Source organism: Acartia tonsa, chromosome 2 (assembly GCF_053477335.1).
Source record: "Acartia tonsa isolate MP-2025a chromosome 2, ASM5347733v1, whole genome shotgun sequence".
Classification (NCBI taxonomy): Eukaryota; Metazoa; Arthropoda; class Copepoda; order Calanoida; family Acartiidae; genus Acartia; species Acartia tonsa.
Window position 1 is genome coordinate 5,995,847 of NC_137261.1, and position 25,437 is coordinate 6,021,283.

Here is a 25,437-nt window from a genome sequence, read left to right on the forward strand (position 1 = left end):
TTTGAAAAATCTTGCAGTATCCTATTGTATAAAGTAGTACCTAACTAACGTTTTTTTAGTCCGAAGCTTAGATTTCTATAACTACTGAACCGATGGAGTTTTCCATTTTTGGGCAGCTTTATATAGGTTCTTGAATGGTTTTAGGCTGTTCATTATTTAGATTTAAGTATTGGGGTGGCTTTTTGCTCTTTCCATGGATTCCCTTCAACTAAAAAAACAGAGTCCCTATATGCTAGGGGCGCATCAGCTAGTTGATTTAAAAAGGAATAAGAGTAAATATAAAGTATTGAAGTTAAGTAGCAGAATATTTAAAGCATAAATCATATTTAATTTGTACCAACAGTTTTCTTATTTATTTAGGTTAAGATAACTCACACGGTGTACAACCGGATGGGCATCCTGTTGAAGTCCTTGATAACTGTGACCAGAGTAACTCCAGCCTACAGACTCTCCAGAACTCAGGGACAGGATAACTATGTCATCTGCTATAGGTCAGTTAGAAAGAAATCCACGGTAAAATCAAAACTTTTGGAAGAGCACCATGCATTTTTGATAATTTTCTGGGTAATTTATTTGATAAGGATATCCTAGCTAAAGTCTTTGCTTATAACCAACTTAAGGAGTTTTTGAGATCTTAAAAGCTACCTCTTGAAATAGTACAAACATTTATGATTTAACAATTTAAGCTATCATTTAAAAGGTAAACAATAAACATATTGACGTAAAAAATACAGCAAAATGTACTTGGATATTATGACAGTTAGCTTGCTAGCATGGAACTCATTTATAGCATACAATATAAGTCTAGGGTTGGCAATCCATATCCGAATCCGCCCAATTTTTGGTTAATTTTGGAATCCGAATCCGGAATCCGTTTTTTAATAGCTGATTCGGATTCTTAATTGGTAGGCTAAAATTAGCGACTTGAATTTTTTCTTTCAACTCCCCCTTTTTGAGGGAAAAGATTATCATTATTATATACAGGGTGCGCCACATAAAACCGGACTTTTTTTAAACGGCCATAGCATCAAAACTACTTGACCAATATGGACGTTTGACCCCACTATAAAATGCTTAGGTAATGACTTTATAGCACAAAAAAATCTTTGGACGAAGATGGGCTCATACTCCGAGCTGGCCGCTCTTATGTTCAACAAGGCAGATTCGAAATGCGCTGGTGGTATAATCTAGATTCTCGACTATGGCCCACTAATTCGGACCTCAGCCCATCTGTAGATGAGGTAGAGTTATGTAACTTTCTGTGGATACTATTAGATACATAAGTAAGACAATAAAAAAGACTAGAGCTCTCTATCTCAAATGGCTTGGCTGTAGTACTCCGGCAAAGTGAAACGTGGCAGATTTAAAGATGTCAAAAACGTCAAAAATCGTGAAAATTTCTTGATTCTCGACGTTAGAGACCCATATGGAACTTAAAAACTCATTTTAGACTATGGATTGCGCTGACAACCCTGGCTGAATCTTCATGCCATTTCCAAAAAGGTATAGAACGTCGTTCTAGCTCAACCATGGCCCAAATGAGAGCCGCCGTGTTGAAGGGCAGCTTGAAAGTTGGGTGAATTTGGATCCTGCGGTAACTCACTTTTCTAAGGGAATGGGGCCTCCCAGCAGCCCAATCTTAATTCAATGGACTTTTGGGCCTGGAGCTACTTTGAAGCATGCACCAATAGACGTGCTCATACCAAAAAGACCTCCCTTATTGCCACTATCAAGGAGAACTTCGCCAGCTTGGACAGGTACATTTTGACCTGGGCGTGCCGGCGGTTGAGGAGGCGGGTAGAGGCGGTGATTGATCTTGAAGGCGATTTTATTGAATGATCTAATAGTCATATACCTAGTTAGCTTCCCAGTTTTTAAAATTTGATAAAATCTTTAAAATTGACGATTTTATGTTCATTTGTTCACAAATTAGAAAAAGTCCGGTTTTATGTGGCGCACCCTGTATAATATCTTTTAAAATCTGGTTCGTTTCTTAAAATACCAAGAACATTAATTTTTAGGACATATGTAGCACTTAAATTTTTAAATTTAAAAAAAGCCTTTTAAAATATTGCTAGAATCCGGAATCCTAATCCGGAATCCGCCACTTTTTGGACGGATTCTTGTAAGAATTCGAATCCGAATCCGGTCCAAAAATTTGACGGATTGCCATCCCTAAATGTAACTGTACCTCTACAAAATGATTTTATTATTGTTTTAGAGTTTTCCTTGGAGACCCACCGGATCCCCCCGACCTTGGGGAGGGAGCCCTGACCGCCCGAGTGGGACAGGTCACCACCCCTGTCTCCACCATTGTTTGTTGTGTTGATTACAGGTAAACGTCATAAACAGTTTAATCAAATAGAAGCCAAAAATATACCTATTGAAATCATTTTGCACAACTTTTATTATATACCAATATTATCTGTCTGTAAAGTGACGTCACAGATAGGTGCATTGCATACTCATACAGACAATTTATAAACTTAGAGTAGTTTTTGTATATTTAGTGATAATATTTCATTTTTAAAAGTATGAATGAATTAAACACTGAATATAGAACAATTAACATTTTTGTTTAGAACAAGTATGACGATGCCAGCCCGCCAATCTTCCAGGCCCATCCTTGTTAAATCTGACCATTTTGATTCCAAAGACGAGATCAGCATGAGATGTTATAAAAGGTAAGATTGTTTTGTCATTTATCTTAATATTTTTTTCTGTATTCCATTGATTAACTAAAAATTCAGGCACAAAAAACCTAAATATTCATAAGTAAAACCAAATAAGATGAGTATCTTTTTAGATCTTTCGCTAAAAAAACTTGCTACTTTATACAATAGGATTTAAAGTTTAGAAAGGTTTAAAGTAGGAATTTAAAATAGGATTTTGTGTAAGCTTCGTGAAGCTCATGTTACGAATAATCAATCGAACGTGAACACTAAAACAATCCATTTTTGTTGTAGGGAGTATCGAACATCTGAGAGCAGTGAGCAAGGTATAACCAGCGATGACAGCCAAGAAATGAGAGTATTTGCAACTTCCCCACCAGATAGAACTAATAGAATTATCACAGTAAGTTATTTTAACAAGGGTGTATATTTTCCAACAAAGTTGAATTTCATACTCAAATGGTTCAAAATTGTCTAATTTGGCGAGAAAGGGCAAAAAAGTGCGGTTTTCGGCGAGAATCGATTCCGCTTCACAGTTCCACATTGTACCTCTAGACAGCAAAACAGCAACTGCCATACCAAATTGCAGTGCTGTAACTCTTTTTTATTTAGTTAGGTAAGTTTCTTTGACTTTAAGTTTTAGTTTTAAAAAGTGTCGCATCCGCCCTCCCCCTCCCCCAACTCTTTGAATAAAATGTGATATGAATTAAGTAAGAAACTGTTTAAAACTGGTTAAACTGGTTGTTTCACTAGGAGGAAGATAGCGGAAGTGAGAAGATGAGATTCGGTGCCTTTGCTAGAACAGATAGTCTACCATGTCTGGAAGAAGAATTGCAAGAACCTTTACTTAATCTTCTACCTAGACCCAGGTCAGTCTTTTTTTTTATAATTAGGTCGTCTTTTATTTTATACTAGCGTATATACAAAACAAATTCAATTCACTACAATTACGTTTTTCAAATATCTAGCTAGGATAAATGGAATGTGAAAAGTCTTAATTGTTTTAACCAATACAATTGGCATCTAGTATTTTATTTGAAAAAAAAAAATTGATATTTTTTTATGGATTAGTACGATTTGTGAGAGAAAGATTCATTCATTTTACCCCTACGATAATCAATTTTGACTTGAAAAGTTTTCTTTAGATGAATTAAAAGGCTTAAAATTTTTGATATTGCTTTTAAAAAACGCAAGAATTTTATTCTTTATAATATTTATTATTTTCCAGGCCTGATTCTGCAGTCAGCGTGACAAGCGGAGGAACAAGCGGTACAGACAGCCATACAGACACACAGTTTCTTATGTCCAGGTAATACAGGGTGTGTGTGTGTGTGTGTGGTACAGACAGCCATACAGACACACAGTTTCTTATGTCCAGGTAATACAGTGTGTGTGTGTGTGTGTGTGTGTATGGTACAGACAGCCATACAGACACACAGTTTTTATGTCCACGTAATAGATGGTGTGTGTGTGTGTGTTTATGGTACAGACAGCCATACAGACACACAGTTTCTTATGTCCAGGTAATACAGGGTGTGTGTGTGTATGGTACAGACAGCCATACAGACACACAGTTTCTTATGTCCAGGTAATACAGGGTGTGTGTGTGTAATACAGACAGCCATACATACACACAGTTTCTTATGTCCAGGTAATACATGGTGTGTTAGTGTGTGTGTGTGTGTGTGTGTTTGTGTGTGTGTGTGTGGTACAGACAGCCATACAGACACACAGTTTCTTATGTCCAGGTAATATACGGTGTGTGTGTGTGGTACAGACAGCTATACAGACACTCAGTTTCTTATGTCCAGGTAATACAGTGTGTGTGTGTGTGTGTGTGTGTGTGGTACAGACAGCCATACAGACACACAGTTTCTTATGTCCAGGAAATACAGTGTGTGTGTGTGTGTGTGGTACAGACAGCCATACAGACACACAGTTTCTTATGTCCAGGAAATACAGTGTGTGTGTGTGTGTGTGGTACAGACAGCCATACAGACACACAGTTTCTGATGTCCAGGTAATACAGGGTGTGTGTGTGGTACAGACAGCCATACAGACACACAGTTTCTTATGTCCAGGTAATACAGTGTGTGTGTGTGTGGTACAGACAGCCATACAGACACACAGTTTCTTATGTCCAGGTAATACAGTGTGTGTGTGTGTGGTACAGACAGCCATACAGACACACAGTTTCTTATGTCCAGGTAATACAGTGTGTGTGTGTGTGGTACAGACAGCCATACAGACACACAGTTTCTTATGTCCAGGTAATACAGTGTGTGTGTGTGTGGTACAGACAGCCATACAGACACACAGTTTCTTATGTCCAGGAAATACAGTGTGTGTGTGTGTGTGTGTGTGGTACAGACAGCCATACAGACACACAGTTTCTTATGTCCAGGTAATACAGGGTGTGTGTGTGTGTGTGTGTGGTACAGACAGCCATACAGACACACAGTTTCTTATGTCCAGGTAATACAGGGTGTGTGTGTGTGTGTGTGTGTGGTACAGACAGCCATACAGACACACAGTTTCTTATGTCCAGGTAATACAGTGCAGTGTGTGTGTGTGTGTGTGTGTGTGGTACAGACAGCCATACAGACACTCAGTTTCTTATGTCCAGGTAATACAGAGAGTGTGTGTGTGTATGGTACAGACAGCCATACAAACACACTGTCTCTTATGTCCAAGTAATACAGGGTGTGTGTGTGTTAGTGTGTGTTTGTGTGTGTATGTGTGTGTATGTATGTGTATGTATGTATACATAATACAGAGTGTTTTTAAGCCATCAAAGAAGAGAACATTTTTAGTATAATTTACAACCCAATGTTCCCCCAGTTCCTTCTAATATATCTTAACCATTGTATAAAATCTTTTTCTTGTCAAAATCGCGATAATAATAACCGTACTTTTGTAAATAATGTATTATTTTATAATCCTTTCAGTGACAGCGGCAAGCTTGCAGAACGCGGCCTAGAGCCGCCCCCGCCTGGTGGGGCTGCGGGTAGTCGTGGTGAGACTAGAGGAGGGAGGGGTAGGGCACACTCCCTTGGGAATAAGTCACAGAGTGGTTCAAATCTTCAGTCTCCAGGGTAAGTCACCTAATTAATCACTTTAATAATGAGGGGGGAGGGAAAATCGACCACAGTTTAAAAGTGAGAAAAAATGGGTTTAGGATTTTTTCTGGCTTCGAATTTCTTTCGTTTTAAGACCTATAAGAATATTCACTGCAAAGAAGAGTTGGAAAATTCCAACGTTTATCGAGATTCTTCAGTACACATAGTCTGACATCCTCTTACTTTTATACAAGGATTTATAAAAAGTTAAAGGGGGGGGGGGAAATGTGGTGACTCGTGCCACGACATACCAGCAATTTTATTTTGGGTGCTACTCCCTTAGTTTTAGAGATAATTGGGTGAAATCTTTTGGGCTGGGTCACTAATTACCCCAACTAGTGGTATCTTTCAAAAAAAACGGCGGCGGGTCCGCCGCTCCCGCCGTTCGCCGCCAATTTTCGCCGCCGCCAAAAAAAATTTTTTTATTGCATTTCTCGCCGAATTAGGCAATTTGGAATCATTTGAGACCATGTTATTTTTTTCAAAAATTTTTCCCCTTATAACCAACCCTGCGGGGGGACTTAGTAATTTTTTTCAAATTCTCATTTATCAAGGTATATCTAAAATTCAGTGCCTCTCCTAAGCTTTTAAAGATATTGAGACAAAACCTTTTGAGGTAGATCAGTAAAAAATATTTGAATAAAAAATGGCGGCGGTACCACCGCTCCCGCCATCCACCGCCATTTTCCGCCGCCCACAGGACGGCTTGTAAGGGGAAAAATTTTTGAAAAAAATAATATGGTCCCGCAGGGATGGTTATAAGGGGAAAAATTTTTGAAAAAAATAACATGGTCTCAAATGATTCCAAATTGCCTAATTCGGCGAGAAATGCAATAAAAAAAATTTGGCGGCGGCGGCGGAAAATGGCGGTGGACGGCGGGAGCGGCGGTACCGCCGCCATTTTTTATTCAAATATTTTTTGCTGATCTACCTCAAAAGGTTTTGTCTCAATATCTTTAAAAGCTTAGGAGAGGCACTGAATTTAAGATATACCTTGATAAACGAGAATTTGAAAAAAATTACCAAGTCCCCCCGCAGGGTTGGTTATAAGGGGAAAAATTTTTGAAAAAAATAACATGGTCTCAAATGATTCCAAATTGCCTAATTCGGCGAGAAATGCAATAAAAATTTTTTTTTGGCGGCGGCGGAAAATGGCGGCGAACGGCGGGAGCGGCGGACCCGCCGCCGTTTTTTTTGAAAGATACCACTAGTTGGGGTAATTAGTGACCCAGCCCAAAAGATTTCACCCAATTATCTCTAAAACTAAGGGAGTAGCACCCAAAATAAAATTGCTGGTATGTCGTGGCACGAGTCACCACATTTCCCCCCCCCCCCTTTATTCCTTCATTGAAATTTTAATTTGTATAGGTTGAAAAAGTGTTTCACTGAGCAGCTATTAGGAGAGGAAAAATCAAGTATAGAGAGAAGGCTAAGTGGAGGGTTTAATCATCCCCCCAATTCTGGAGTACCAAACTTTAAAACTAGCTCTGGAAATCTTGAAAGGTTTGGCTTTGTTATAATTTGTATCATAGCATCTATTTGTTTTCTTTGCTTATTATTATTTGTTATGACCAATGTTATGTAGGTTGGCCTTACTAAACATAAAAAATGGCTTCTTTATATATATTATATTTTCTTTCTCATTCATTTGTACTTGTTTTAACTTATTTCATCTTTTTAACACCAGTTTTAGAAACAGTTTTAATAAACGCTCTTTAGAGTTGTCAAGTATATCAGAACATTATCATTAGATATGGGCTTTAGCTGCACTGCACATGTTAATTCACCTACCTATGAGTTCAAATTTTGGCTCAACACCGCGTAATAACTAAAAACGTTAAAAATGGTGTGAGAAAGAAATAGACAGAGTATGGGAAATGCAGTGGCACAAAACAGGTGCAACATAATCAAACCATGCACAATTAGGGCTTATAGACAAAGGTTGTACAATCAGAGAACAGACAAGGAGAGATTTGGCTTTACAAGTTGTTGAACCTGACGTTAAAGTGTTATGGACACCTTGCCCGTATTAGGTAATTCTCCTACCTTATCAAACTGCAATGTTTATTTTCAGGACTGACTCTGAGAAACGACTGAGTAGCGGCGGATTTATATCTGAGGGGGGCCACGGCCATCCACAGTTTCATTTGGGTCCAGGAAAATATTCTTAATAACTTTGAGTTTATTAATCATTTCTATAGGTATCCTTCTCTTACACTAATAAAAACATGAGAGAAATAGGTTTCAGATTTCAGACCTTTCGACAATCGCTTTTTTTCATTTATTTTATTTTATGACGCTTAGAATCGGTACATAAACAAATCCTATGATAATGATTTAGCCTAATATGCATAAAAATAGAGTGAAATCCTTTTGTTATTTAATCAAACGTGTAAAATGTACAGATATGATAAGAAATGCCCAATCCCCTCATTTTTACAACGTATTCTATTTTATAGTCGTAATATAATTTTACCATTTTTTGTACTAAATTGTCGCCATTTGAAGTAATTTTCAAGTTATTAAGAAATACTAAAACTAGTCGGGGAAGGTGCACCAGGAGTGAGTACAACCATGTCCAACCAAACAACAACAAGAACATCCTTGTTCGGAGGAATGGCACTCGAACCAGACAAAGATTTTGTCATGATTGACCTCAAGACCCCATTCGCTGCGCAAGCTTCTTCGGCGTAAGTTTACTTGAAAGAAATTTCTCTAGTTATTAAATTTAAGATTATAATGACTGGAATAGTTATTTCTCGCATCGTATTAAAACCAGCTTTCCTCGGATATAAAAATTTACAATTTTAAGATTAAACCCAGTTTTGTATGTCCCTAGATGCAGAAGGCACGGGCTAAAAAAACTTATGATTGTACATTTTTATATTTGTAGAAAACTATTATAATGCGATGTTATACATAATTTTTCAGTATGGCTGAGAACCGGTTCTAATCCAACGGATATTATTCGGTTTTAAAGCTATACTTGAAAATATATTACAGAAAACATTAAAAAAAACATAATAGCGCACTTGGTAATGATTAAATGATTTTAATTCTAGTGATGGATCAAGTACTGGTGGTGATACTTCATTAGGATCTTTCTTTAAGGTAAATTATTCCTACATTATTCTTTTCAGGGTTGACATTCAGTCAAATTTTTGGACCGATTCGGATTCTTACGAAATCCGCCCAAAATGAAACGGATTAATCCGTGGATTCCGGATTTTTATTCTTTTGACGGATTCCGGATTTTTAGATTCCGGATTGCGGATTCTAGCAATATTCTAAAAGGCCTTTTTAAAAAATGAATTAAGGGATTAAAGGGGACTATGCACGATCGAGAGCAATTGATTATAAGCACCTTCCAGCAGTGATTCTAAATATTTTATTTGTGAATATAGTAGGGTTATGTTTAATATAGGTTTACCAAATAAAAAAATAGATTTTACCATGGTTTTATTTGAATATAACTTTGAAATGTCAAGCAGTTTTTGATAAATACCATCAAAAAATGTTATTTTGAGTTTAAAGGTTCAAATAAAAGAACACGCCAAAACAAAATGAAATGCTGTAAATTACGAAAGAAAACTAATAACACTGTTTACAATACTACAAGTTACTATCCTTTTTCCTAAATTAGCATTTTTCATTGAAAAGATTTACTTTTGTGTCACAGCAGTTTTAACTCAACAAAACATTTGATGATAGCCAAAAATGTTTAATATTTCTAAGTTTTTTTTTTCATATAAAACCATGGTGAATCTTATTTTTTAAGATAATTACAACGATATTAAACATAACCCTAGTATTTTTACAAAAAAAAACATTTAGAATGACTGCTGGTAGGTGCTTAGAAACACTTGCTCTCGTTCTTGCATACTCCTCTTTTATCGGGCACTGGGAAGAATCTAAAGCTGCGATTTTTTATATTTTCACAGTAGCTTTTCTTCTATTTCTAGACCCTACAGCGGCCATTTTCTAACTCTTACTCAACCTAACCTAACTTTGTTAAAAATAAAAAATATAAATTTGGACAAAAAAAACTCAAGGCGCTAATCTTAGCCTAACAATTAACAATCCGAATCCTCTATTTATGCGGTGCGGATTCGGATTCTGGATTAAAAAATTGTCCAAAAATTGGACGGATTCCGGATTCTGATTGCCAATCCTAATTCTTATATTATGCAATACTTATGAACCGTTTGAAAGATGAATATTTGCTATCTTCTAATGTTTTGAATTTTATATGTTTAATTTATAATTATTTCAGGATGTGTCTGTAGCCCCAAATCTAACATCCTTGCCGCACTCAGGAAGGCCTATAAGGTAAATAAATGTCCTAGAGTAAAAAGCGATGCTTGGAAATTTATCTATTTATTTATTTAAAAATGGCAAAATATTAAAGATGTTCTGACACAATACCTATCAAAGATTGTCTAGAAGCTTCACAGGGTGAAGTTCCTATATAGACATTTTTTTATTTATTATATTAAAATTGTGGAAATTCGTGTTTTGTCTGTTGTAATTTATTTAGTATGTTTATTTGGCCTCCTGAGCTGGATCTTTAAATCGTTTAGAGGTGCGCTGAACCGGGGCGATTCCTTTCAGCGCACCATCAGATTATTAATACAAATCTTTAAATCGAATTGGCATGGGCGATTTAGCGCGGCCAGTGGCGCGGTACCAGGCCGCCAATTGTACTCAACTAGTGGCATTGCCGCGCTAAATCGGGGTGAATCATACTTAATAAATAAATGTTTTTTTTTAAATTAGTTTAATATTTTATTGCAAAACTATCGTGAAAACATTTTTATAGTTATTTTTAAAATAAATTATATATTGTTTTATTGCTTAAGTTATAAAATTGTACCGGCACGTATGGATATGTTATTGAGTGTCGCCAGCGATCTAGCAACACCGCGCCAAAAATCTTTTTAAAGATCCATGTAAAATAGCAGTAGCTGTGGCGCACCTCCGGTTCACCTCTGAATCGCCCCGATTTAGCGCACCATCAAAATGATTTAAAGATCCAGCCCTGATTAATATAACAAAATTTGTATTACAGGGAAACATTGACCTCCTGGTCGTCCGAGCTGACAAAATACGAAGCCGACCTTCAACAGTACGACGATCTTCTGGAGGAATGCGGCAGTACCAGTGATATTGATATCTAAACTTGGAACCAGATATTTAGTGATTATAGACTCTATATTGAGCACATTTTAATTACAAATTATACCACAAGAGGGTGCTTTATAATTAGTTTATTGTTAAAATGATGTTTGATCCGCTTGTAAATCTAATAGATTTTTTTATAAATAGTTAAAATACAAAGCATTAGTATACTTTTTATTTCTAGTAGAATTATATATTTGCAACTAAAACTTTTATTAGATTTATAAGTAGGTAGGTATGAAACATTTAGAAATTAAAAACCTAATTATTAAGCACTCTTTGAAACTCAGCTTCCTTGCCAAAAGAAAGCTATTAAAAACCCTACATACCTATGTTGTAGCAAAATGATTTATAGTATTGAATGGTATTAAACAATATAAAAAGTGATAAAACAGGCCAATCATTAAAGAATCAAGTCATAATAATATAAAATAAATCAGCTGTACTATGTATTTTGCTGCCTTCAAATAAATCTATCCCATCTAAAGAATGTAAATATACAAAATTAATAATGAAATGCTAAAGTGGTAATTTTAATTTCATGCAATTTTCTTTATATTTGTATCTGTCTACCTATCTATCTATCCATACCTACAACTTTGATTATCCATCCCCCCATGTAAATACACCTAATCATATAGTAACATTAAATTTTTATTTTAAACATTAAAAGAATGCTTTGTGATAATAATTTTTCTTTTATTTTTTAGTACAAAAAAAACATATAAAATGAGAATATATAGAAAAAGCAAACACCATTTATAATAAAAAACAAATAAAGTCTAAATTGAGATGTAAGTAAATATTTTTATTTAGTTATGCTGTGTAAATAAAAGTTTTTTTTCTGCAATGTACTTGTGTATTTGTAATGTATGTTCAAAAATATAATAAATTTCATACAGGACTCAATTCTATCAATTAATTTTGTCGGGCTAGTTAAATGAAAATGCATGATACATCCTTTTTATAAAAGTATCAGAATATGCGTCTAAACCGCTGTACCGATATGGTTCTTTTTTACAGTGTAACTCACATAAATCCTGGGAAGCTTTATGATTATTTTCGCCGAAGGCATCACAACCTCTAAGAAAAATCACCCTTAGAAAAAGTTTTTCTATAGGGCGTCATATAGAGTTTGTCATATTCGCTTGGAGTCTAAAAATTGCGTTCTCGTGTAGCGTTGGGTTTCTGAATGAAAACATTGGCGGCGGATGTTTGCTTTAAAATGTGGCTGCGGCTCAGCTTTCTCGACTCCGCGCATTTTTGGGGTAGCGACTTTAGGTTCGTAAAAGATGCATGCATAAATGCAGCTGCGGTTGAAGCTTGTAAATAACCGCGCGGGCGGCTGATTGTGGCTGTGGTTACAAAACCTTTAAATACATCCCAGCTCAAGATCGTTTTTATACCGTTTTGCCAGTAGAGAGGCAGCTTAAAAGAAATAACTTTAGATAGATAAATGAATGGTCGACATAAAATATAAGAGGATTTTGTGACATGGAAAAAAATTAGGTTGCTAAGTTGGACATCGCATATTTGTCAGTTTGTTTGTCATCCAGGAGAAGGGGATCGTTATTTTATCCAGCTACAAGTTACACTTCATAAAAATACATGATGATCTGGTGTAAGATCCAAGTAATAATAAATCCATTGAGAAATATTAATTTGAATAAAACATGTGGAAATAATATCCTTTATTAAATCACCATTAAAATTTTGTATTACAGATTTTATAACATCATATCACATTGTCCAACTTTAATTCATTTTCCAACATGGCTTTCAAACCGATTAATATCCGCTGGATTAGAACCGGCTCTCAGCCACACTGAAAAACCAAGTATAGCATCGTACTAGAGTCAATTTTCCACAAATATTAAAATAAATAAATGCCCAGGCCGTCGGTTACTCATGGCGAACAATTAACTGGTTTTACTATTAAAATTTCATTTTAATATCCGCGGAAAGCTGTCTATAAAACGATGCAATAAAAAACTATTCCACTACATTTATATTTTGGCGTTCTTATCATAATTTTCATAAATATTAATTCCCCTTGAAAACCCCAAAAGATTTGAAAATGCGTGCACAGGAATTTAGAAATTAGGCCCGTAAGAACTAACCAATTCTCCCTTCAAAACTATAAAAATAACCCATAAATTTCAGGGATCTTAAGGGATAGGACATGGTACTATAAATTGATGTACAACAATCCCCCTTTTAATGATAGACAAAAATAGATGTATAGATTTCTCGTATTCATTCGAATCCTGTGGATAGGAACCGGTTCTCATCCATACGAAAAAAACTATGTCTAGGATCGTATTATAAACAGCTTTTTACGAATATAAAATATACAATCATAAAATTAAAACCAGTTTTTTAATCCGTGCCTTCGGCACCTCAGGGCTAAAAAACTAGTTTTAATCTTATAATTGTACATTCTATATCCGTGGAAAGCGGTTTATAATACGATGAAAGAAATAACTATTAAATTATTGGTAAAAAGTTTTGACACTGCGAACTAATCGAGATAAGATAAGAGTGGCCAAGTTTTTAATCCAACGAATGAAAGTGTATGATGATTCAACTTTGGGTATTTGCATAATTTACAGTCCAATGGCCCCATCCTTACCAAAAAAATAGTCTGTGAAGAAAATTTTACCAAATTAATATGCAAGCTCAAAATAAAATGGTCTATAATTGCCTTTAGATCAGGATAACATTACATATTTATTATTTATGCCAAATTATAACAATTATTTAAAATTTTAACATTAACAACATTATTATACAAATAAAACATTTATTATACATGTTACATATAATATATATATTTATTATGGCAAGCTTAAAAATAAAATTTTATTTATCTATTATCGTATAAAACTATAAATATCTGGTTTTTTTTTTATATATTTTGTGTCAGGTAATTGTTTTGGCGACAGAGGTTGCAAAGAGGCTAATCCATACAAAGGGCTAAAAAAATAAATATCCCTTAACTAAAAACCAATCAAACATTTTTTGGCGCTTCGCACATTGGTTCATTGTCCTTAATTTTCTGAAGTAAGGCGAATTTCCACATTTTATGCACCAAAATTTGTGTTGGGAGAGGTGGAGGGGGGATACCTCCACATTCATTAAATTGTAACTCGGGGTATAATTTTGGGAGGGTTAAAAATAATTCGACCATTTTCGCCCCCCCCCCTCTTTTCAAACCTTTAAAAAATTTTTTTTAGAAAATAAAATGTTTAATTTCTTAAAATTATCACTTTTTTTACGCTTGAATTAAAAAAAAATTATTTAAAGCCTCTTGTTTAAATTATTAGCCCCTTTCAACCTTATTTGTTAAATATAAATAGAATTTTTAAAGAATTAGATATATGGCACTAAAATATAAGTAGAAATTATTGAAAATTTAAGTAGAGGTAACCATTACAATTTGATTAAAAATGCTTTGTGCGAAAATGCAAAAATATGAATAAATGAAGAAAACTTTATAATATCATTCAAATGCTTTGTGCTCTTTCTTTAACTGAAAGATTATATTTTGATTTTATAAAAATAATTTAATTCATAGATGCTGTGAGTATTGGTTTAAAAAATATGACGTAACAAAAAGAATTAGCCAATGAGAGTCCACTACGCATGCCGCCATTGGTCAATAACGGCCTCTCATTGGCTAATTTTTTTTGTTACGTCATATTTTTTAAACCAATACTCACAGCATCTAATTCATAATATTGAAAAATGATATAAAGATTAATTAATATAAGGTAATAAAAAAGTTTGATTTCTTGTTTCAACATTAAAGTTTTTCAAATACCATAAAAATGTTTTAATGACAATTATGCTTATTTGAAAACTTTCATTAAATTATTTCAAAAAGTTTGTTTCATTAGATATTAATTTTACATTTTGATTAAGATTTTAAAAGAAAAGTGTTGAAAAAACGTTTGTTTGATTTTTATAAAATTAATGCCTTTATTGTACTAGGTGACATTTCATGCATGAAACTTATAAATTATAATAAATGCAAAACTAAGATGATAAGTAATGATAACAAATATATCTCCCCATTTAATCTCACAAATAACAAAGATTTAAAAATCAAATTAATCTAGGTTTAATTTTCACCAGTCTATATATAAATCATTATTTTTTATTATTTGCATATAAAATTGTGTTTAAATTTCTATAATTAATTTTATTCCATTGATGTAAATTTTTATTATGTAGAATAATATAATTTATTTAGCTTTTACTTTCTCAGTTTATTGTATCAAAAATTAATTCTTGTATAATAACCGGAGCTCTGCAGCGGCCAGCCACCATCTATCAGGGATCTTAAGGGATAAGACAATGACCAATACATTGATTTAAATTCCAAATGATAAAATTATTGGTTGAAAAGTTTGAACACTATTAGTTTGGAACCAGCGAAATCTATTAAGAGTACCTAAAGTTTTTTAATAAGATAAGGTGTTTATAAAACTTTGTGCACTAGTCCATGTCCCCTCCCTCCCTCCCTGCATTTTATAAATAAAAACTAATTCTTGCCTATTACACTGTTTTTTTATATGGCAACCAAATATCTTACTTATAATTTCCCAGCAGTAAATTGGCGGCTGGCTAGCGTCTGTTAAGTCCTGGTTGCAACCCACTGGAAGAGACAAATTAACATTTAATTATTTTAAACACAAACAGGATTACGCTTAACTTTTTTATCCTTGTAAGTAACAGTTGTGTTTTTTAGATTCTGCATCCGTCAGGACTCGCAATCCGCGGTTCCTCCGCCGACGTACACCACGGCCGCTGCGCCCACACTTGGCGGCGAGGATAAATCAGGGGTGACGGCCGACAAGTCGGCGGGAAGAGCGTCCAACTTGTCATGTGCATCATTGATTAGTGGCACACTAGCTTCAACATCCTCAGAGTTCGGTGTGTTCATCAGAGACTTTAGAGGATCAGAGAGGACGTCGGATATCGACGGAGACTGCAGGTCGTCCGAACCCTGCTCCTGGACTGTGTGAAGGCGGCCCGGTCGCTCAATAAAGCCGCTGATCCCGCCGGACAGTGTTGCTATTGAAAGCGTGGAGCCGGATTTGAATGTGAGCCGGACACCGGTCTGCTGTTCGTCCGCCAGTTTTTCTTTCCAATATTCATAGTTGGTGTCAATTATGTTGGTCAGTTCAGGACAGTCAACATAACCTAAACAAAAAAGAATTTAAAAAATATTTAACCATTTGAAGTTTAAATTTCTAAAACGATTTGTGAATTATAATTCATTATTATTTAGGGGTAGAGGGATGGTCTCTATGAGATATATTATTAATTTGCGGGGTCCCTCGAATAACATACTTCTAACAAAAACAATTTTTCCAAACGTATATTTGATGAAAACAGTAAAAGTGTCCGACTATGACGTCAGAAAAAATTAACAATTAACCAATGAGAGGCCGCTATATATTTTACCACAGTGAATTCTGGCTTCTTATTGGTTAATTGTTAATTTTTTCTGACGTCATAGTCAGACACTTTTACTGTTTTCATATTTGATGCTTAATGTAGGAAAGGTTAGGTTTCGTAAAGGTTAAAAGGGCCCCGCTGGGAAAGTACACCGAAAGGATAGAGTCACGAGAATTAGATAAATATGTTTTTTTTTCAATAAAAATAAAAGAAAACAGTAAAAGTGTCTGACTATGACGTCAGAAAAAATGAACAATTAACCAATGAGAGGCCGCTATATATTTTACCACAGTGAATACTGGCTTCTTATTGGTAATTGTTAATTTTTTCTGACGTCATAGTCAGACACTTTTACTGTTTTCATATTTGATGCTTAATGTAGGAAAGGTTAGGTTTCGTAAAGGTTAAAAGAGCCCCGCCGGGTGAGTACACCGAAAGGATAGAGTCACGAGAATTAGATAAATATTTTTTTTTCTTTATTTAGTGTCATATTTTCAGTCGAACTGTCTGATATGCTATTATAAAATATAAGATACGCAAAAATGGTTTTGTGCTTTTTATACTTCGCTACTCATGGATGTTTTCATTCTTGTTAAAAGTTATCTTTTCTAAATAATGATAGGAAAGAATCTCATTTAAATTTTGTCAACTTTTTAATCAATATTTCTAGGTGACTGATTCCTTTTACAAATTTTAATCCCTTCTTCTTTTTTTTGGTGAATAGGAAGCCGGATTTCAATGTTTATCCATTTTAGCAGAATAAAACTTGCAAATTATTTTTTTTTTTAAATACTACGATATAAAGTAGTAATTTTTTTTTGTGAAATGCTAAAAATTTCTTAAGTGAAGATGATTAAAGTTCCTCCACAGATTATGACGTCATACAATAGAATAGCCAATGAGAGGCCAGTATACACTGTAATTGACCAATGGTAAAATTTATGCTGGCCTTTCATTGTTTATTCTATCGTATGACGTCATAATCTGTGGAAGGTACTTTAATCATCTTCCTATTAAGTTCTACGTTTTGGAAAACCTTTACGTAGGTAATTTGTTTTTGTTCCAGGTGAGGGCTCAGCCGCTAGTATTAATTATTTAAAGCAACCAAGCTTCTCTAAAAGAATTCCTTTTTCTTGTGGCTTAATGCTTTATTTCATTTTTTCACTCGTGTTTTGTTTTAAAAAAAAATTTTATCCGGAAAATTAATTCAAGAAGCAAACGAATGTATGCATAAAAAATATTAATAATTAATAAAGCATACGATTTTAAAGAGCACAAACGTAGACGGTTTCCTTAAAAGTACCAAGTAGAATATATAAATTATTAATTGAAAAGGAATAAGAATAAGGGGTATGTATGCAGGGACTTTTTTCATATGTTTTTTTTACTATAGATCAAGTGATGTTAGATTACATTGGGTCCCAGGGAAACTTTTTTTAAAAAAAGGTAGCATGCTACGTTGTTCGATATCTCAAATGGTAGCTTATGAATTACCACCTAATTTTTTGGCGATAAACGTTGGAAAATCGGCCTTTCAAGCAAAAGTTAGCATGCGAGTTCGCCATCGATATCGTAGTAAGTAGCACAATAGTAGCATAAATTTAAAGAGAGAGAGAGAAACATATCTTACTCTTTATTAAATTAAGCCGGGAATGGTATGATCTCTCTTTTTCTCTCTCTCTCTCTCGCTCTTTTGCTTAAAAGGCCGATTTTCCAACGTTTATCGCCAAAAAAAATAGGTGTTAATTCATGGCTATTGGAATTCGAGGGAGCATAGGAATCGGTTCATATATTGCACGAGCTCGAAGGCGACTCTACGGCGAAATATCTTGATGAGGTAACACCGCAGGGTGCAGAAAATACGAGCACGATTATGCATAGGAATCTTTGTTTTACAGAAATACATACTTATACATATATGGGGTAGCTGCGCTTCTAAAAATTATTAAAATTACCGTGCCAAGCCTCGAACATGTGAATAATGAAATAATCATAGAATCCAAGTTGTGACTGAGGAATGGAGCATGAGGATTTATCAAACTGAGGCATTACAACTGGTAGGCCAAGGTTCTTCTCCTCGCTTGTCTAAAAAGTGATTAAATTTTGTTATGTTAACGAAAAACGTGAGTGGTTATTAGAATATCGTTTTAATAGACCTTCTATAGGCTCAAAAGCGCATTTTCTTTTTTGGGGAAAAATTGGGGGTGATAGGTGGCCCATCACATAAGGAATTTCCAGAGAACCAGGCAGAAAAATATAAATCATTCTACTTTGTATTATTTATAGTGGATATAGATTGATAGTGGCAATCTTTTATGCAAATTAAAAAAATAAAAGCTTAAATGTCAGTCTAATTATGATAGAACTCGGGAACATATCTTTCAAGTAAATAGTCCTCAAGACATCGTTATTTCAATACTATATCAGCCATGGCCACTTTGTTTAATGCCAGATAGTCGATAAAAATAACAATCAATGAAAGCTTGTAAAGGTGGCTTGTAATTTGACGTCTATTGGGTATTTCGGCTTAACGTTTTTAATTTGTCAACTTTTTTACAAGATACTTTTTCCAGCTCCAAAACAAGGGTTAAATAGGAAAACTTGGGTATAGTCTCTTTCGTAACATCGCACCTTATGGGGCGATTCTTCGTATTTTTCACAGTAGCTTTTCTCCTATTTCTAGCCACTGCGGGGGGCTCTAACCCTGCGGGGCCAATCACCTAACCATGTGGGGTAATCACCGAACCCAATATAACCTAATCTAACCTAAAATAACCTATAAAAAGCCATTTTAGAAATACGACGAATCGCCCCTTATGGGGCGATGTTACGAAAGGGACTATTCCCGAAAAATTTCATGTCGTGATTACGTCATTTGTAACCACTTGCATATTACATAATGCAACTACTTTTAACCCAACAAAGTTAAAAAATACCTTCTTTACTTTCTTTCTGCGGTCAAACTGAACAAAATTGTTTTACCTGGCAGAAATATTCCTCTGCAATTCTGACCGCCCATTCTCTGCACACATTGAGGGGTCGCGCAGGATTAGATACGTCGGCACATTTGATCAGCATTCGTCTTATCATACTTTTCTCCTCCGCCTTCAATATATTTATTATTTATTTATTTAATTTTAATATTTTTTGTGTTTATTAGGCTTTTAAACAGAGGCCTGCAGAAAAATTGTATACACCCCCTGGCAAAATCAAGGAATTTGAATACACTCCCCCTAAGTATCCACTCATTTTTATACCCTTGACAAGGATCTACACCACCCCCCCCCCCCCCACAAAAAGGCCAAGACGGTTGTCTGGGTAAAAAAGTCACATGTTACTTAAACGGGGTATTAAAAAAATTACCAATACAGAGATGCTTTTTGACTTTCCAATAGGAACGTGGATGCATAGGGGGGTGCATCTACCCCCCCCCCCCCCCCTACACTAAAATTACACCCTCTTGTTGTCTGTAATACACTGCACTCGATATTGGATCAAGGGGGGTTGTCAAAAATCGTAATGGATATGTCAAAATTTCGGGTGCGGTTTGCGCATCCCCTGGCAAAATCCTCTGCAAGCCTTTGCTTTAGGCACATTTCTTCATATTAAAATTTTGAAGAAAAACTAATACATTCATATTATGTATACCTATATACAGGAAAACTTTTCGCATAAGAAAGCTGTATAACATAATATAATTCTATAAATAGCACAGTAATATCAATTCAACATCTTTAATAAAAAAAATACAGCCAAGTATCAAATTGTAATATGTAAATGTGATCAGTTAAAAAAACAACAAAAATTATACTTTTTTTCTGTTTCATAACACCCAGATAAATTAGTACTACGGATAGGGTTTACAGTAACAAAATATATTTGAAAAACTTACTACACAAAAATAGCTTCTAAATTTATTGGAAACTTTAGATTAAATGCAATTCTTTTTCTTTACATAAATATAAATTGGAAACTTTGATGAAAAAGAAACATTTTATACTTTTGCTAAATTCAATGCAAATTGATTTTTTTGTTTTTAACAATATGTTAAATTGATATAAAACTTGCTTAATAATAATCAATGAAGTATTGTTTTTTCCGTTCTGAGATCTAAATGAACATAAAGATAAAAGATTACTTCACCTGTGACCCAAAATCGCTGAGTGAATCCTCTTCAATGGCGACACCAAGGGCTGTCTTGAACTTGTTGAGATGTATGAAGTGTTTGGACATGTCGGTGGCGAGTACTGTGTCGATAAGACCCTTCCGTACCATGCGGAACGTCTCCTTGTCTAGGTTCTAAAACAGATTAAGTTTTGGTAAAGTTTTATGAAAATATGTTCTACTTAAATTTATGCCTCAAACATCCAAAATTATAAAATTCAAACAAAGCAGCTTATAGTGCATACTAAAAAATGACGTCTTACAATACAAATGCCAAATGATAGGCCAGTATACATTTCACCATTAGTCAATTACAAAATATACTGGCCTATCATTGGTTATTTGTATCGTATGACGTCATTTTTATTTGGCACAATAAGCTGCTTCAATTTTTTTTTGTACGTACTTAGGAACGGACGAATGGAAGGACAAAAAGACATAATTCCAATTTGTATTATAGATAGTTTTGTAATGTTTATGATATATTGTTTTTTTAGGTTAACGAGGAAGTCAACACAACAAGTTACAAGAATAAAATCTTTAGTAGCAGTCGTGATAATATAATTTTTTGACCAGAAAATTTATATAAAAAATTTATTGAGCAAAAGGAACCTAGTAAAAGTGTCTGACTCTGATTATGACGTAAAAAAATTAACCAATGAGAGGCCAATATAAATTTTACCATTGGTTAATTACAGTGTATACTGGCCTCTCATTGGCTAATTTTTTTACGTCATAATCAGAGTCAGACACTTTATTAGGTTCAAGCAAAAGCCTATATAATTTCTTAGGCTAGCCAAACAATTTAGATCATTAAGAGGTGACTTCACACAAAGGCTTTTGTCCACCAATGATTAGTTAATAATGGAAAAAAGATTAAGTGGTTGAAAATATATAATTTTTATCATTAATCTCTTCAATTTATTATAAGATTAAAACCAGTTTTGTTAGCTCCGAGGGTCCGAAGGCCCGGGCTAACAAAGTTGGTATTAAATTTATGATTTAAATTTTAATATTCCTAGAAATGTGTCTGTAATGCGATACTATACAAGATTTTTCAGTATTGCTGAAAACCGGTTCTTAATCGGTTTCAATGCCATACTGGAACATATTTTCCCTTTCTTTTTTTCTATAAAATAACTACCTGGAAAATATTGACAGTGGAGTGTGATATGGTGAGTTTGAATCCAAGGGCGATATGATGATTCTCTAGCACAGTTGTGTCATTATACAGTATAGCTAGCTCACTTCCAGAGTTACACAAGAAGGCGGAGTTTCTACCTGTGTATATATTTATATAATTATTATATATACAGTATAGCTAGCTCACTACCAGAGTTACACAAGAAGGCGGAGTTTCTACCTGTGTATATATTTATATAATTATTATATATATAGTATAGCTAGCTCACTTCCAGAGTTACACAAGAAGGCGGAGTTTCTACCTGTGTATATATTTATATAATTATTATATATACAGTATAGCTAGCTCACTACCAGAGTTACACAAGAAGGCGGAGTTTCTACCTGTGTATATATTTATATAATTATTATATATATAGTATAGCTTGCTCACTTCCAGAGTTACACAAGAAGGCGGAGTTTCTACCTGTGTATTTAAAATATTTTTTTATAATACTGGCGGCTCTGTCTAGGGAAAGGGACAGAAAAATAGGCTTGCCAGATCCATAGACTTAAATATGAAATACAATAGCCTAAAACCATGTCATGGTACAATGATAGATTTCCTAAATTGAAGAACTAAAGCGGCTCAGTGGGTAGCGAGATTTTATCGGACAAACAAAAATACCAAAGTAGTTTAGCTATCCTAACATATAAATGAGTAAGCTTTTTTGTCTGTAGCGAAGGATCTCGCTAACCGCTGAACCGATATAGTCCTTCTTTACAGTGAAGCTTCTTATAGGTCTCGGGATGGTTTTAGGCTATTTTATTTTTTATAAAAAGTACGGAGGGTAGGTTTTAGGCTATTATACTGCCCTTCCATATTCCTTAGATATAGAGCCCCTAGATGCTAGAGGCGGAGCCGCTAGTATTCTAAAAAAGCATGAGCTAGGGTAGGGCACCTGGGGAAAAATATTATCAGGTTCAGATATCATAGTTTTGCCTCAGGTGGCATGTCTCCCTGCAAAGAAAACTATACCTGGATGATCTACATCGTGAATGATTGCAGCAATGAGAATGATAAGTTCGTCCAGAGGATCAAATTGATTTTTTATCCGAGATTTCTCCAGAAAGTAAGCGGACGCCTAAAAAATAAATGTATACCTATAGAATATACGTGGGTATTATGACAGGGGAAAAATTGACGTCAATTTAGATTGCTTACATGGTTAGTTAGTTCATCCAGTAGGAAAGGAGGATTTTTGGTAAAGGAGGAGAAAGGTTATATACTAAAAGTTTAACTATATTAGAGTTCATGACAATCAGGTTTAAGATCCAAGTAATAATAAATCCATTAAAATATTATTGTAAGTTTTCAAACAATTATATCACCAAGAAGAACTCTAAGCATATTGCATATTTAACTTAACTTAAATCTTACAATAAATATTCAACTTTTACTTATTAAAAATATTTTAGATTGACGTATTTTTAGGCTAGATAACATACACTTTCTTTCGTAGATCTACTAATTAAAAGGAATTTTGTTATGCTCAACGGATTGACGTTGATCATTGCTAAATTAATTCACAACAAGGATGACAACATCCATAAGTAGCGAAGCACAAAAAATCGTAGATGGGAATACGTACAGGTAGATTTAAAAGGTTTTTACTAAAATCAAGAATAGATTTATTGGATAAAATAAATATGAAACCTTGTTTTATTTTGTATGATGACGATGGTCAAAGTAAATTATTTTAAAGATGCTCATAACAATAGGAAAAATTATTTTGATACTGATATCCCATAAAAGTTTGAAAATTAGATCAAAATAAACAAAGATCTTGGGAAATATGTAAAACATATAAAAATAGCCAAAAACCTGATAAAAGGCAGTCTGGCCGCCATGGTTGTTTTCTTAAAACGACAAAAAATTTAATTTTTAAATCCTTAAAAACTTTAAAAATTTGGAAAATCGGACCATATACACTGAAGATATGGAAAAAAGTGTTAAATATATTTATAAATAGCCTAAAACCTGCCAAAAAGGCAGTCTGGCCGTCATGGCTATTTCCTTTAAAGGCGGGAAATTTAATTTTGATATCTCCAACTGAAAAAATTTTGAAAATCGGACTATAAACACTGAAGATATGGAGAAAAATGTTAAAAATATAAAAAAACAGCCTAAAACCTGCTGAAAGGCAGTCTGGCCGTCATGGTTGTCTTCTTTAAAAGACGGGAAATTTAATTTTTAATATCTATAACTGAAAAAATTTTGAAAATCGGACCATACACTGAAGATATGGAGAAAAATGTGAAAAATATAAAAATAGCCTTAAACCTGCTAAAAAGGCAGTCTGGCCTTCATGATTGTTTCTTTAAACGACAGGAAATTTAATTTTGATATCTGTAACTGAAAAAATTTTGAAAATCGGACCATAAACACTGAAGATATGGAGAAAAATGTGAAAAATATAAAAATAGCCTAAAACCTGCTAAAAATCGGTCCGACCGCAAATGATGTTTTATAGTCAATTGTGCTCCTTAATAATGGGAATGTTGACAAGAAATTTCAGCATTCTATCTTTTATAGGAGCTGAGTAAATCCCATTTCCCCCATAGCGTTACGGACTGACGGACTGACGGACTGACGGACTGACTGACTGACTGACTGACGGACGGACAAAGTGAATTATAGAGTAGCTTCGCTACTAAAAAAAGGATAGCAAAAACAATATAATATTTGCTCCTCAATTTAAGATTAAAGATTTCTAAATTATCAATTTCTTTAAAATTAAGTAAGATTAACATTAAAATAAAAAATTAAAATGTTAAATGATTTAATTATCAAACACGTTCCTTAAGTCGAAAATGCATTAAATCAATTTATTAATTTTCTTAATTGCTATTAAAGGGACTGTGAACGTAAATTTTTCTCATCTTAATATAAAATCCTAACATTATCTCATTCATAATATCTCACAGATAGAGCAAAACGCGCTTTTGATTGCTTAAAAAACGGCTTTTTCCGACGATTTTTATAAGGTACGGGGAAAGGAAGAAATTTTCCGTATTATATAAAATGTGCATTAAATTGCTTTTTTCTCCCATTATAGCTAAAATTAAACTTTTTCACATAGTTCTAGATTTTTCCTAACAGTTAAGCTGGCTTTTAACATAATCCTTGCTTTAATCCAATGTATAGTTACTTAGAAATTGATAAAATAAGCAATATTTTTTTATTGAAAACCAAATACAATAACAAAGCCAGAAACAGGTTTTTTATTAGTATCCAATTAACTTTAAATGGCCCATCTCTCGCCCACCTTTAATTACAAATTTGTAAATAATAAAGACGCAATATTTCTTTATAAACAGTCTAATAAAAGTGTAAACTAATTCTCCAAAGTGGGTTATTTATTGTTTAACACAATAAAAAAGGATATTATTATTTTATATAACCTATGAGATTCAACCCTTTGTAGACAGTGAGGTATTTTTTTGTCAATAATACGAATTTAAAATATGTCTTTATTACCTAATTACTACGTTATAAAAAAACAAATTGGCAATTTTATAGCATAAAATAAATCCTTAACAGTAAGTAAATTGTTTCAACTATATATGACAAGTTAAATATCCCTACAAACATTATAAGAAACAAAAACGTTCAGATTTTCCCTGTTTTTTCCTTTTTCCCTCTCAAAATACCA

At 33.9% G+C, this 25,437-nt stretch overlaps 3 protein-coding genes across 5 annotated transcripts in view; 1 reads left to right on the top strand and 2 right to left on the bottom strand.

Moving 5' to 3' along the window:
• Positions 1-25,437, bottom strand: part of LOC145334989 (uncharacterized) — a 155,809-nt gene that overhangs the window by 24,830 nt on the left and 105,542 nt on the right. The gene's annotated exons all lie outside the window — the stretch shown is intronic.
• LOC145334996 (uncharacterized) lies at positions 4,648-11,073 on the top strand. 3 transcript variants are annotated; one of them, XM_080180669.1, is made up of 8 exons: positions 4,648-4,692; positions 5,621-5,767; positions 7,160-7,294; positions 7,866-7,946; positions 8,332-8,481; positions 8,854-8,902; positions 10,065-10,120; positions 10,860-11,073. In XM_080180669.1, the coding sequence occupies exons 1-8, from the start codon at positions 4,685-4,687 to the stop codon at positions 10,966-10,968; spliced, it is 735 nt and encodes a 244-aa protein (XP_080036795.1). In that variant the 5' UTR covers positions 4,648-4,684; the 3' UTR covers positions 10,969-11,073. The 3 variants fall into 3 exon arrangements, with proteins under 3 accessions (XP_080036795.1, XP_080036779.1, XP_080036787.1); XM_080180653.1 differs by lacking the exon at positions 4,648-4,692 and adding an exon at positions 5,164-5,220; XM_080180661.1 differs by lacking the exon at positions 4,648-4,692 and adding an exon at positions 5,243-5,298.
• LOC145334972 (high affinity cAMP-specific and IBMX-insensitive 3',5'-cyclic phosphodiesterase 8A-like) overlaps positions 15,478-25,437 on the bottom strand; it is a 108,304-nt gene continuing 98,344 nt past the window's right edge. The window contains exons 21-26 of the mRNA XM_080180618.1: positions 22,761-22,866; positions 21,744-21,880; positions 20,579-20,734; positions 19,418-19,540; positions 18,391-18,520; positions 15,478-16,177 (exon numbers count right to left, since the gene is read on the bottom strand). Of these exons, the coding sequence (XP_080036744.1) occupies positions 15,735-16,177; positions 18,391-18,520; positions 19,418-19,540; positions 20,579-20,734; positions 21,744-21,880; positions 22,761-22,866 (1,095 nt within the window). The 3' untranslated portion in view covers positions 15,478-15,734. The remainder of the gene's footprint in view (positions 16,178-18,390; positions 18,521-19,417; positions 19,541-20,578; positions 20,735-21,743; positions 21,881-22,760; positions 22,867-25,437) is intronic.